We start from the raw sequence: 15,209 nt of genomic DNA on the forward strand, positions 1-15,209 counted from the left end.
CAGAGCATTTATTAATTAGAAATCAAAAATAAAATTTATTTTCTATTTTTATTTATTTTTAGGCTTTGTGTTGCAGTTTTAAAGTAGCTTGGGTTAAGAATTATGAATTAAAAATTACAGAGATATATTTGTTAATATATTTTCTGATCTTAATTCCATACTGTATATGTGCTTTGAGAAGATCTTATTGTTTTTGATCATTTAAAGGGAAAATGCTGTCTCACTAAAACTCTCCAAAATTTTCCACTTACTGTAAGGCCAGAGTTATACTTCAACATGTTCGTAATATTTTTGTAGTGTTCATACTTCTTAAAAAAAAAAAGAAAAGAAATAAAATAAAATTTATTTTCTATTTTTATTTATTTTAGGCGTAAATCTGGAGGAATCCACCAGGTGGCAGTGCGAGATATTATCACGGTGAGAACATGTTCAGCTTCTCTGTGTTGTGAATTGCCTAGAAAAATTCTGATGACACCTTACCGCAATATCTCTGAAAAGGATGTTTATTGATTAAATCCATCAATCCAGGGATGTGTCCATTCCAGCAAGCATTGGGCAGGAGTGAGAAACAGTCCCTTGACGAGGCCTCAGCTCATCGCAAGGTCAATACAAGCACACACATACACTAGCGTCATTTTAGCGGCACCAAATCCCCAAATCTGTATATCTTTGGAAGGAAACCGGAGCACAGTGTGGAATACAAGCAGGAAATACCAGCAACATAACTCCCTGTGAGACAGCAGTGCTATCGCTCCACCACCGTGACACCCCCATGTGTGTAATTATTCCCCCATGTGTGTAATTAACAGTATTCATTATTTAAACGAAATTATATGTAAAATGTAACATACACACTTTAATGCATTTCATCATGAAAGTGATATCAAGTTTAAATCTAAAGGTTCTAAATGTGCAGAGAGCTGGAATATCATACATTTAATTTGTTCTGTGTGGCGATCTATTGCTGCTTTCCGCTGCTGTCAGGTCCAAGAAGCTTGTAGCGATTAAAAACTGGGATAAAGTTTACAATGGTCTGCTTTAATGATAAAGTAAACTACAAGGTTAAAGTGGACATTTCGAGATTAAAGCCGAAATTTCCACTTTAATCACAAAATACACGTTTTCACCGTGTCCTTTATTTTTTTCTCAGTGGCTCAAATATAACGCTATACATTATGTTGCTGTTGTTAAGTTGCAAAAATAAAAAAATAAAAAAGACGACACAAAAGATGGTATGTGAGATTTTTAAAATGTATCGTGTCATTACATTCGGGAACTATCGACATGTGACAGAAAGCCTCTATGCAGATCCTATGGGATGAATGCTTCGATGCGGTGAAGCAAAATGCCGACATACAGAAGCATTCGTGGTGCTTTTATATTCAAGCGTTGCATATTCCCGATCGTAATGACACGATACATTTTAAAAGTCTCACATACCATCTTTTGTGCCGTCAATTTTTTTTTTTTTTTGCAACTTCACATTGGCAGCATAATGTATATCTCTGTATTTGAGCCACTGAGAAAAAAATGAAAGACACGGTGAAAACGTGTATTTTGTGATTAAAAGTGGAAATTTCGGCTTTAATCTCGAAATGTCCACTTTAACCTCGTAGTTTACTTTATTATTAAAGCAGACCATCGTAAACGTCATTCCAGTTTTTAATCGCTACAAGCTTCTTGGACCTGACAGCAGGTAAAGTAAAAAAATAAAAAATAGATGGCACAAAAGATGGTATGTGAGACTTTTAAAATGTATCGTGTCATTACGATCGGGAATATGCGACGCTTGAATATAAAAGCACCATGAATGCATCTGTATGTCAGCATTTTGCTTCACCACTTTGAACCATTCATCAAACAGTAAAGCGCACACATCGATCCCCGAAGGATCTAAATAGAGGCTTGCTGTCACATGTAGATAGTAAACAGAGACTCTGACGTCACGTTCCAACTTTTAGCACACTGCGCCCCCCGACTTTTGCTGGTACTGCAACTCGCGCACGCGTCGCGTTCATTTCTGAGGACCTGCTCAGAGGACGCGTGAAATGAACGCTGGGAACGTGTGGCAGATATGATGCGGGTGCATACGCGTTCTGAGCGTGAAGTATAAATCGGCCCTCCGACCTTTATCCCTAACTGTTTGACACCACTTAAGAACTAAGCTAGAAATTTTAATAATGGGCATTTATACTTTTAAAGTTTTGGATTTTTTTTGAGATGGGCAAACAGCATTGGGAGTTTCAAAGTTAATAAGCAGCTATTTTGTAAGGAAACCATTGTTATGAAAAAAGCTATCTTCTTTTCAGAATATATTCAATAAGTATATTCTATTTGTATCTATCTATCTATCTATCTATCTATCTATCTATCTATCTATCTATCTATCTATCTATCTATCTATTTGAATCATTTGATTATGATTCATTATACAAGTCATTATACAGGATGCGAGGAACAAGAAATAGAGTTAAGAGTGAAAGGAACTGTAATGGTGCATGGATCAGCTTCAAGCAACATATGGAATTTATGTAAACTGTTAACAATTCATAACCACTCAAGAAAAAAAAACTCTTTATGATGGCTTTGAAATGTGTGTGATTCTCAGTGTATATTTAATTTTAAATATTTACTAATTAATAAAAACTAAGGAGTCCAAGAACAGTCTTTACAACTGCAGGGCTCCAAGTCAGTCATCACATAGATGGGAGCTAGGTGTGTAGGGTAACCTCACATAGAGCTAACCGTCAAGAAGCATACAAAAACCACATGTAGAGATTTCTTTTAATTTATCCACAAACTCAGATGACAAATAAGTGTTGACTGGAGAAAATTTGCAGTGTATTTGCAGAGCAACGCTGTAACAATTAATGCTCAAAACGGTGAGAAAATAAATATGGCACCAGAAAAAGGCACAAAAAATATAAAACCATAGAAAACTGTGTCTGTTTCAAACCTGATGCCAAAATTAAATTCTGTGACCCCAAAAACCCATATCCAGTAAAAAATAGTAAAAAGCAAGTCATCAGAAGAGTTGGGGCTCCACCTGGGAAGACACCATCGAATATGCGTATTGAAAATAGAAATAAAATAGCAACTGAAAAAGTAAGTGCCCTCTTGGTGAAAATTAAGGATTTGGAGCCCTCTGGTGTTTTTCAAAACAAAATGTAGGAGGTCTACTCTTGGTTTGCTCATGTGGTATAATGATATGCGGTTGATGCTCCTTGCTCTTTTGTCCTAGTTGAAGAGTTGAGGTTTGCAGAGGAGGTAATGTAAGGTTTATTCCGTCTGCTTTTTGTCAGTGCTTAAGAAGGAAATTGATACTTAGTAAAGTACCATTCCATCCTTAAATTACACCCATACTTTCCATTAGTAAAAGTGTTTGTCAGAGAGCCACCAAGCCTGCATATGTGAAACCAGATACTGTATATAATTTAATAACAAGGGCTGTGTACGATTTGCAATAATTTAAAATGAACGGGTATGGGTATTTTAGAGGCTACACTGGAAATTTTCTCTTAGGCCTCTTTGACTTCTGTTAAGGGGATCTGCTTTGAAATAAATTTGAATAACCTTTTTTATGATATTTTTCTTTACTGGTACATAAAATTATACAATCAGAATATCTTGCCTTATTGAAAGCACACTGTAATAGTTCTTTAAGTCTGGATAAAGGTGGATTACTGACTTTTTAAATATGCAGTACGGTATGTATCAAAAATCATTTATCACAAATAATGTCACATACATTATTATTTATTTTCAGATATCAATGAATGCTTATTCCAAAGTATTTGTGTATTTGGCACATGCAAAAATCTCCCAGGCATGTTCAGGTGCATTTGCAATGATGGTTATGAACTTGATCGGACAGGAGGTAACTGCACAGGTATGTATACTGTGCTTGTAAATATTCTTCTAATGTAGTTCAGAGCAAGGTTGTGGTTGAATGGTGAGTGGGTTTCAGGCATTAAATAATTCCTATGAATGACTGACCAGAGAGTATTTTTATGGTGTCAGGGCTACCACATTCCTGAATCAAATCAGTTTACTGTGGAGTAAATTATCTTTGTTGCTGCTACTCTTAAATCAAATCACAACAGCCATATAATGCAGAGATGAGTAAACAGAAATGCATTCTGCTCTTTGTTACAGATTGTCTAAGTACCTTTTTATCTTCTGGCTACTTAAACCACTCTTTTTGGAATATTTAATATTTAAGATAAAATACATTTTTTGCTTGGTTAATCAAGGCTGCTATACACATATTTGCATGTCTTAATTTGAACTTATATTCAGAGTGTTGCAGAGTGGATGATCATCTCTATAGGAGCAGTTTTTTAATGTATGCATTTCAAAAGCAGCTTTAATGGAACACACCAACGAAGTCTATATTTAAAATGCACATTCAGATGGGCAGAATTGCAAAGGTGGGCTTTCATTGGGCCATGAAATTTGCATTGACTTGTGTAAAATTAATTTGTTGTAGATATAGATGAATGTACAAATCCAATCAATTGTGTTAATGGAATATGTGTAAACAGTCCTGGAGGATATCAATGTAACTGTCCGCCTGAATTTGAGCTAAACCCAACTGGAGTTGGTTGTGTGGGTAAGTGCCTAATAAATACTACAATTTTGATATCATTGTTTGTGTTTATCTACCTTAATATGTGATACTCTTTCAACATTTACCTAATAATAATGTGTCTTTTACTGAGAACTGCCACCTGTGGAATAACTAAGAAGTAGCTTCTAAGCAGGAAAACCTTTTCATACCACTGCTGCAGTGATAATATTAAAAAACATTGGTTTTATCACTATTTGCTTAGTGTAACAAGCACTGATAAAGAAGAAAACCTTATTAAAATTGAGAGGCACTGATGGCTTATATTTGGCAAAAGATAAAATGTTTGCATGTATCAGGCTGCCTGTTATTAATTTGCTTTTCATATCTGGCAGACTTCATTCACTCTAATTTCAACATAGGTACAGTAGCTTACAGTTTCATTACTTTGATGTAGAACTGACAGCTACAAAAATATACAAGTACATTGTTTTATTTGTGCATTTGGTGATAGAAATAGGTACTCCTCAAGTTAAGGGATTAGAGAGAAGCATATTAGTTAAATATCAGCTGAGTTACACCTTGACTTTGATCTGAGTGTGTTCCTTGGCAAAGAGGAGTGACAATCAATATACTGTGTACACAAAAATCACTAAGTGTAAAAAGTATTTTTGTGGCACTCTTTTTTTTAATTAATTTCATACAGTACTTAAGTATTTTCTTACTGTAGTAAAAAGGCTGACACATAGAAGTTTATTTCTGACTTAAAATTAGCTGTTATGGTAAGGTAAAACTGATCCTGATAGTAATAGACACAAACCTTTAGCTCATCATAGAAACCACACCCATCATCTGAAGTTGTTAGCAAACAAAATGTCTTTTACTTTATAAGTGTAATTACAAACATAGGAAAGCCATTTATTCCAGAATTTATTTGCTAACTGCTAACTTATACCATATGTCTTTTGTTACATTCTAGACATTCGATTTGGTTACTGTTACCTGGACTTTGAATACAGTGAAGATGGTAGTCTGTCTTGCAGTGGAGAAATAGGGGTTGCTGTTAGTCGTTCCTCTTGCTGCTGCTCACAAGGAAAAACCTGGGGAAATCCCTGTGAACTCTGTCCACGTATCAATACAAGTAATTATACTGAGGGGGCAGTTGGGGGAGTTAGTAAAGAACTTTATAGATAATTCTCAACATTACATTACAAGATATGCAGGTAAGATCACTGATATCAAGACCTTAATCACAAGGACATAAAGAATTTTCAGTGGGATTTAGAATTAAGTTGGAAATTCCCAAGTAATGGGGTTTTGAGCAAGGAGTAAGCAAAACATACTTGGAGAAGATATGAAAATTATGAGGATTTGGATAGAATCTCAATAGAATGAAATCTTTAAGCAAGGTAAAGGTGTGCTTCATTAGTGTAAGGTAGTTTTTTAAATCTTTCACTCTAAAAGTGCTGTAATTCATAGTCATTTTGGTTAGATACTTTTAATGACTTCTTTTTTAAACTATTGTTTTGTTAAAATCCAATAACTTCAAACTTATTAGACTGCAATATTTTGCTAAGGAAAACCACAAGATTAGCTTATTTTCAGACATTTGAGCTTGTTGAAGTAATTTATTAAAGTTAAGAAGAATATGATTTATTACATACAAAGTAAACAAAATTAAAATTCTATAAGAAAAGTAATGAATAAATAGTGTAAAAAATAAATAATGCACACTTAACATAAGACAGATATATAATTAAGAGAAAATGAGTCCTTAATAGAATTTTTTTAGTCTCTTAATGTCTCTTAAAGATGGTCCATCTATTGCAATTTTCTATGCAAAATTAAATTAGAGCTTCCATGTTGTGATTTTGGAATTACAGTATATGAAAAATAATCATGTATAAAAAACAGATGTCCTTTCAGGTAAGAAACAGAATGAGACTTATGAATTGCATTTGTCTTTACAGATGAATACAAAACATTGTGTCCGGGAGGTGAAGGCTTTAAACCTAACCCTATTACTATTATACTGGAAGGCAAGTACATACTGACACAACATTACATTGTATAACACTCTACTTTTTTCTAATTGCTAAGCTATATTAATGTATTTTTTCTGCAGATATTGATGAATGTGAGGAGCTGCCAGGACTTTGTCAGGGTGGAAGCTGTTTGAATACATTTGGCAGTTTCATGTGTCACTGCCCAGCAGGATACAATCTTAGTGAAGAAAGTCATATTTGTGAAGGTAGGAAGTGAAATAAATGAAAGTGTTGTATGTTTATGATTTCAAAGCTTTTTAACATTAGATAACAAAACACTTGATGAAACGGCTGCTGGACAACAATAAATGTAAATGTGCACAACAGCTGTACATTAAAATTCTTTTACTTTAAACAGATGTTGATGAGTGTGTTGCTTACAGTAACATTTGTGGCCCTGGCACATGCTACAACACATTGGGCAATTACACCTGCATATGTCCTCCCGAGTACATGCCTATCAATGGAGGAAACAGTTGCTTGGGTGAGTCTATAATCTCTGCTAAAGACATTCACTTTTAAAACAAAATAATCACAACTATAAATCTGGATACTGTGTCATTGCTAGATATGAGAAAAAGTCTATGCTACCGAAACTACAATGGAACATCTTGCGAGAATGACCTGCCTTTCAGTCTCACAAAGCGACTGTGCTGCTGTTCTTATAATATAGGAAAATCCTGGAATAAGAATTGTGAAGCTTGTCCAATTCCTGGGTCATGTAAGTGCCAAGCTAACTGTAACATTTTAAATTAGAAGATGTAGTATGTACAGTGCATCCGGAAAGTATTCACAGTGCATCACTTTTTCCACATTTTGTTATGTTACATCCTTATTCCAAAATGGATTAAAATCATTTTTTTTCCTCATAATTCCACACACAACACCCCATAATGACAACAAAATAAAAAAAAAAAATGAAAAATGACATGTACATAAGTATTCACAGCCTTTGCTCAATACTTTGTCGATGCACCTTTGGCAGCAATTACAGCCTCAAGTCTTTTTGAATATGATGCCACAAGATTGACACACCTATCCTTGGCCAGTTTCGCCCATTCCTCTTTGCAGCACCTCTCAAGCTCCATCAGGTTGGATGGGAAGCATCGGTGCACAGCCATTTTAAGATCTCTCCAGAGATGTTCAATCGGATTCAAGTCTGGGCTCTGGATGGGCCACACAAGGACATTTACAGAGTTGTCCTGAAACCACTCATTTGATTTCTTGGCTGTGTGCTTAGGGTCGTTGTCCTGCTGAAAGATGAACCATCGCCCCAGTCTGAGGTCAAGAGCGCTGTGGAGCAGGTTTTCATCCAGGATGTCTCTGTACATTGCTGCAGTCATCTTTCCCTTTATCCTGACTAGTCTCCCAGTTTCTGCCGCTGAAAAACATCCCCACAGCATGATGCTGCCACCACCATGCTTCACTGAAGGGATGGTATTGGCCTGGTGATGAGCGGTGCCTGGTTTCCTCCAAATGTGACGCCTGGCATTCACACCAAAGAGTTCAATCTTTGTCTCATCAGACCAGAGAATTTTGTTTCTCATGGTCTGAGAGTCCTTCAGGTGCCTTTTGGCAAACTCCAGGCGGGCTGCCATGTGCCTTTTACTAAGGAGTGGCTTTCGTCTGGCCACTCTACCATGCAGGTCTGATTGGTGGATTGCTACAGAGATGGTTGTCCTTCTGGAAGGTTCTCCTCTCTCCACAGAGGACCTCTGGAGCTCTGACGGAGTGACCATCGGGTTCTTGGTCACCTCCCTGACTAAGGCCCTTCTCCTCCGATCGCTTAGTTTAGATGGCCGGCCAGCTCTAGGAAGAGTCCTGGTGGTTTCGAATTTCTTCCACTTATGGATGATGGAGGACACTGTGCTCATTGGGACCGTTAAAGCAGCAGAAATTTTTCTGTAACTTTCCCCAGATTTGTGCCTCAAGATAATCCTGTCTCGGAGGTCTACAGACAATTTCTTTGACTTCATGCTTGGTTTGTGCTCTGACATGAACTGTCAACTGTGAGACCTTATATAGACAGGTGTGTGCCTTTCCAAATCATGTCCAATCAACTGAATTTACCACAGGTGGACTCCAATTAAGCTGCAGAAACATCTCAAGGATGATCAGGGGAAACAGGATGCACCTGAGCTCAATTTTGAGCTTCATGGCAAAGGCTGTGAATACTTATGTACATGTGATTTCTCAGTTTTTTATTTTTAATAAATTTGCAAAAACCTCAAGTAAACTTTTTTCACGTTGCCATTATGGGGTGTTGTGTGTAGAATTCCGAGGAAAAAAATGAATTAAACCATTTTGGAATAAGGCTGTAACATAACAAAATGTGGAAAAGTGATGCGCTGTGAATACTTTCCGGATGCACTGTATAGTTGCTGGCCAGACTGAGGCTAAATGAAGGCAATTTGATGCCCAGGAATTTAGAAGAAACAAAACTTTACTAACCAAGGTAATGGCCAGGATATGATAGACCTTATCTGGTACGACTGGCTCTGTAACAGAAAAATATAACATGTAATGAATTCATCTTGGTCCAATAAAGTTTCTTCTTAGAGATTAGATTGTGGTATAGTGGTTTAGACATTGGACTTCTGATTGTAATGGTGATTCATTTGTCATTTCAAGTCATTTAGTCTGCATGTGTTCCAACTGTAAAAAATACATGTAAACAATTGTATCATAACTTTGTACATGTAAAGCACCTTAGGGTGGCAATCAGTGTAGAACAATAGAACTCAATATGGTATAAACTAAACTTTGTTTGTTTGTATGAACTGTGATTAGCATGGCTAAAAAAACTACAAAACAAGCAAAATGCATGACATTAAGCCTGATTAATGCAACTTTTTACTGCAGTGCATCAATATCATCTATTCACTATATACAAAAGTAATCTTTTCTTTTTTGTAAAAAAAAAAAAATTAAAACATGGTAGGCCAGATAGTATAGCTGTTAAATATAATATGATACAGTATATAGTGACATTAAAATATAATGTAATTAATGCAATAGTTACAAAAACACTTTTATTCTACAGCATTCAGTAGATTAATGAGAAAAAAAGGCAAACAACAAAAATATGTTTAGTTTCCATAAATAAACCAACAAATTGAAGCAGACTCAACTTATTTCCAAGAAATATCTGCCAGATCCTATTACATACCTGTAAATGCAAGATTTCTATTTGAAAAGTGTCTTGCTTATTTTTATTTTATAGTAAAAAATTCAATTGTAGAAAATCTACAATTTTTCACTTTATGTTTACTTAAAGACTGCCTCTGCAGTTTGCTTTTGGAGAAGTACAATTCTTATATTCTAAAATTTTGCTTACAGCTGAATATCGTGTGCTGTGTGGTAATGTTGTGCCTGGATTTACTTTTCACATCCATACTGGTAAAGCAGTGGGTAAGGCTTGAGCTATCTTTATTTTTAATTTTGACATCAAGATATGTTCCAAAAGTACATGTCAAACATGGAGGCTTTACATACATCTGAATCAAGTAGTAAGGACCTCTGCTCATTTAATAACACTCTGTCAGACATTTGTTATTTTTCTGATATCTTTAAGTCCCTTCCAACCATCCAGCCATACAAATATCAGCTAAGAGCACACTAAATTTGCAAGCTGAAGGTTATCAGTTCCTGTAGTAGTAGTTCTCCTTTTATTGACAGTTTTGTTGAAAACATCTTTTATAATTTTCTACGTAAAAATGTATCTTGCTAGCTTTCATTTATTTAGATGTTACAAAAAGGGTGAAATCCTTGCTTTTATGGACATTTTAAATCAAAACATTTTCTTCTAAAGTTTTAAAGACATAAAGCAGTTTTTATCAACTGTCTTGTGAGATCAGAAGTTTGGAACTATGAGTTACAATGTTTCCTAACATAGTCTGTCCTGCCTGTGTACTTAGCAGTTTGAGTCAGGATATTGGTTTATTAATAACATTACTCTTATTCAGATAATTCTATTAGCGCATGCATTTTTGTTTTCATGTATTTGACTTTTATATAACTTGAAATAGTTTTATTACCATAAGTTAATAAAGTTAATAGTCTACTGTATAATATTTTAAAATGTTCTCATTTATTTTAAATTTTTTTCTTTCTTTTTTTTTAAAAGACATTAATGAGTGTCAGGAAATTCCTGGGATTTGCATGAATGGTGTCTGCATTAACATGATTGCCAGCTTCCGCTGCGAATGTCCAACTGGTTTCAGCTACAATGACCTGATCTTAGGTTGCGAAGGTGACAAAACTAAAGTAAACTGAACTGTACTTTTTATAATTTACTTAGTTTTTGTTGTTTGCAGTGTCCCCAGAAATAACATCTTACATATCAAATGAAAAATTGTCCTGAGCCTGTAAATACACTATGCATCACTAAACATACCTGGTATTTGTACAGAATAGTGTGGCATTGTTCAGTCATCAGGATTATGAGTTAGTCTCCATTCAAGTGGAAACTCAAATAATGCAACATAGCTTTGTCTTTGCAAGTTCAACAGTGGGGCACCTTTAAGACACTATAAGTAGAAAACATTACATCTGGTGAGAGAAAATGATCTGGGGCAACAGATTAGAAGGTGTGGACTTGAACCCGGACACAGACAGATAGACATCTTATATTCACCCAACACACGTTTATTTTCCACACTATTTACAATAATAATGTCAGTGCACGTCCCAGTGCCTCTTGCACCGTTCCCCCAAAGTCCAGGCCTCACAGTTTCTTGTGCCTTTCTCCTGGCCGCCTCCAGTCCCCTCTCTAGCTCTGTCCTCTTCCACCCGACTTCCGCCAATGACTGGAGGGAGGCGGCCCCTTAAATAGGAACCCGGCTGGGCTCCAGCTGCTTCCTGGCATTCCTCCGTAGCCACGCCCCAGTGTGGCGGAAGTGCCGGCTGCGCACCCAGAAGCCGTCCGGGTGTCCCCTGTCGTCTTCCTCCCAGCACTTCCTGGTGTGGCGGAAGTGCTGGGCTCCAGGGATATCCAGGCACCAGGGCGCCGCCTGGCGGTGGCTACGGGTCCCTACAGGGCTGGGCTTCCAAGCCCTTTACCCGAGGCCCCCAACATAACCAGGGCGGATGCCCCCTCGCGGTCTGGACGAGGCACAAGCCCTCCTCCGGTCCTCCTGGGCATCCCACAAAGGTAATGACTTGAAACTGGACATTATCTTCAGCCATCTGGGAAAAGGTCTTTGTGTGTTTACTTGGGCCCAGTTTTACAAAAAAGAATTTTGGATTTGGTATATTTTCAGTGAATGTGTGGTATACACCACAATCATGAATATTTGGGCATTTATGCTTACACATCTTAAACATATCTGGGTAATTGTATAAAGTTTTGGTCTCCATATTTCAAAATATGGTATAGTAACAGAAATATAAAAATTCGAAACTAAAATAATTCTAGACTTCACTTAATGAGCTTCAAGGTAAGGGTAACAAATGGAGATTAAGAGGTGACAGATTAATTTAAAATTGTTGAAGAGAATTAATAGTGTGTCACCTGTTATTTTAAAATGTTTTCTTCAATAATAGCATAGAGGCAGAGATAGTAAGTAGATAGACATACATTTCATATGGTTCATATTTATAATTCAAATAGTGATGAATAGAATAGGTTAATAAATATAGTTTATGTTTGGATTCTTGCAAATTGTAAGATGAATAGGGATTAATAAACTTAATCCTTAAATTTAAGGATGAATGATCCTTTGTAATTAATGTTTTTAATTTAATGTTTTTAATGTTCTTATAAAATAAGGTTATTTTTACTTGGTTTTAGTTGTACATTTGAAGGAAGGAGATCCAGTAGTAAAGCTAATAACTCAGAGTAATAACGTTTTTACTTATTTATTTATTTTTTTTATTTCAGATATAGATGAGTGCAGCAATAGAGGTATCTGCCAACATCATGCAGATTGTATCAACAGTCCAGGCAGTTATCGCTGTGAATGTTCATCTGGGTTTAAACTTTCACCTATAGGATCATGTATAGGTATATTCTCATTGAGTTTCTGAATCATTACATATTATGTGCAATGATTATTATCAGATCTTCAATTGAACTTTAATTTTAGCTACCCTAAATGAACAAATGTGCAATCATTGCTTTTGTTAATTAAAAACAATAATAAAAATAAACCCCTAGATCACAAAAAATGGTTTGCAACAAAAACATTCCTTAAAGGTACTAATCAGCTTCTCACACATTTGGCCTTATGCGCATCAATTGCTAATTTCATGCCCTGCCACATCTCAGTGGAATTTGATGTGTGGATTTTAAAAAGAGAATTCAAAAACTTTACATTTGTCTTTTTTAGGCATTGGAATGTAGTCTGCATGTATATTTTAGATGATTGTCTTGTTACACAACCAATGTATGCTCTAGCTTCAATTCATGGATGCATGGCATGGTTTTCTTCTCCTACATAGCAGAATTCATAGCTTCTTTAATGATGGCAAGTTATTTAGGTCTTTAAAGATTAAAGCATGACACTATGAGTACTGTGACTTACTGCTAGAATTTTAACTTTTGAATGTAGAGAAAAGCCAAGCAAAATGACACCTTTTATTGGCTAACTAAAAAGATTACAATATGCAAGCTTTCGAGGCAGCTCAGGCCCCTTCTTCAGGCAAGATGTAATGAATGCAAAAGCATTAACATGTCAATTTCAAGAGTATTCATTTTTTAACATTACATATTCAGTTTTATTTAACAGTCTGTTAAACAAGTAAAAAGTAATCATATGTTAAAATATGAAGATGTTTGTCATGTTTAAATATGTACCTGCAAATGTGGTGTTAACTTATTTGTGCCTAGAAACTGAGTTAATTTTTATGTTAGATCATTTGCAATCAAACAATTGCATATACCTATACTAGTCAAGACAGCAAATATCTTCTTTTTGTCTCCTTCAGATTATAATGAGTGCCTTGAAATTCCAAACATCTGCAGTCATGGCGAATGTGTTGACTTGCTGGGGAGCTATCGTTGCGTTTGTCATTCTGGCTTCAAGGCCACTACAGATCAGAAAATGTGTATTGGTAAGCAGAATGCCGTGTGGGCATCTAAGAGTGTTCTTCAGAATGTATATTGTCATGATTAGCACTTTAACAGAAGTATTGAATCCTCTGAAGGTTATGAAAAATGCAAACTTTAGATGTAGCTGACAAAATCTGTATATGCCAGGGATAAAATTAATGAGAAACATAGAATGGTTCTTCCTGGGATTTCTGTGAATTCTCTTGATTGTGGGATGCAGGTCTTGTTAGACGTTTTGACTGGTTCTATATATGCTATACACACAGAAATGCATGTATGTAATGAATTGTTTTCAGGCTTTGTAGTTAACTCAAGTAAAGTGATAAAGTGAATTAATGGATAGCTTATTACTAGGGATAAACTGAATTTATAAGGCACTTTAACATAAATTAAGGTGTGGTTTTTAATATTCTGAATAATGCAAATAGCAGGCCTGTACAGAAATTACCATAATTCATGGTAGTATCTTCTATGTTCTGTTTAGATACAGATGAATGTGAGAGGCAGCCATGTGGAAATGGAACTTGTAAGAACACCATAGGTTTTTATAACTGCCTGTGCCACCCTGGCTTTGAGCTGACCCTCAGCAATGACTGCACAGGTGAGCTGTGCCTCTATGTGTGTTTACAGAGATATAACAACTGGAAACAGTTTATAGACAGCGCTTTCTGTCACAGATATCGATGAATGCAGAACCTTATTGGGACATGTGTGTCGACATGGCCAGTGTATTAACAGTGTTGGCTCTTTCCACTGTTTGTGTGAAGATGGATACAAACTTACACCAGAGGGAAGGAACTGTGTTGGTGAGTCTGTTCTCCATTTATTCAATTCGAACCTGCATTTTCTGTTAAGGGTGACGGTGGGAACATACTGGTAGTGTTTCTACTCCAGTGACTTCTTGCACTCCCATCTTCCTCATTTAACATGGCTTGTATTTACTCACATTACATTGAAGGAAGTGGTTTTCCAGGCAGTGTAGCAGAAGGGCCCCAAGATTTAATTTAGAAGTATTAAAAGGCCTATTTGGAAGAGGAGTTTTGTGTAGTCAGGGAAAATGCAATGAGTTTGTATATTTGGCAATAAGTTAATAAAATGTTGGTATAGGGCTCTAAAAACAGTACCTTTTTTACCTCTCCAGGTTTTGCGAATATCCAATTTGTCAGCCTAGGGTTTTATCTATGATGTTTGCAGTTGATGTTCTTCTTTGGCCTAGTCAGATTATGGTCTTCTGACTGCGCTAGATTGATTGAACTGTAGCCGGGTTTGATGTTGTCAGGATGACAATTAGCAGCTCCTAATCTGATGTCATTACCCTGTTACGGGAGTGTGCCCTTTTGGTAGCCCTCATTAACCAGAATGACAAGCACAAGGTACACATGAAGCACAAAATCATACTTTAGTTAGGTAAAAATAGCTACAGAGATATACATAAGGGAAAAGGGCTTATAAAGGAGATAAAGCTGCAAAGTCTGTTTGTTATCCATGGGCCTTACCTGAGTTTTGGAGGGTTATTTACCATGTTCCCTTTATCAACACCCATCTC

General features: G+C 36.1%; 1 protein-coding gene across 4 annotated transcripts in view; it reads left to right on the forward strand.

Moving 5' to 3' along the window:
• LOC120532965 (fibrillin-2) overlaps positions 1–15,209 on the forward strand; it is a 142,372-nt gene that overhangs the window by 86,797 nt on the left and 40,366 nt on the right. For 3 of the 4 annotated variants that reach the window (XM_039759489.1, XM_039759491.1, XM_039759490.1), the window contains exons 35-47: positions 3,767–3,889; positions 4,490–4,612; positions 5,547–5,708; positions 6,538–6,606; positions 6,693–6,818; positions 6,971–7,096; positions 7,181–7,333; positions 9,952–10,023; positions 10,739–10,864; positions 12,494–12,616; positions 13,540–13,665; positions 14,148–14,264; positions 14,341–14,469. In XM_039759489.1, coding sequence (XP_039615423.1) covers positions 3,767–3,889; positions 4,490–4,612; positions 5,547–5,708; positions 6,538–6,606; positions 6,693–6,818; positions 6,971–7,096; positions 7,181–7,333; positions 9,952–10,023; positions 10,739–10,864; positions 12,494–12,616; positions 13,540–13,665; positions 14,148–14,264; positions 14,341–14,469 — 1,575 coding nt within the window. The remainder of the gene's footprint in view (positions 1–3,766; positions 3,890–4,489; positions 4,613–5,546; positions 5,709–6,537; positions 6,607–6,692; positions 6,819–6,970; positions 7,097–7,180; positions 7,334–9,951; positions 10,024–10,738; positions 10,865–12,493; positions 12,617–13,539; positions 13,666–14,147; positions 14,265–14,340; positions 14,470–15,209) is intronic. The other variant, XM_039759492.1, reaches the window with a different exon arrangement.

This window comes from Polypterus senegalus, chromosome 7, assembly GCF_016835505.1.
Source record: "Polypterus senegalus isolate Bchr_013 chromosome 7, ASM1683550v1, whole genome shotgun sequence".
Classification (NCBI taxonomy): domain Eukaryota; kingdom Metazoa; phylum Chordata; class Cladistia; order Polypteriformes; family Polypteridae; genus Polypterus; species Polypterus senegalus.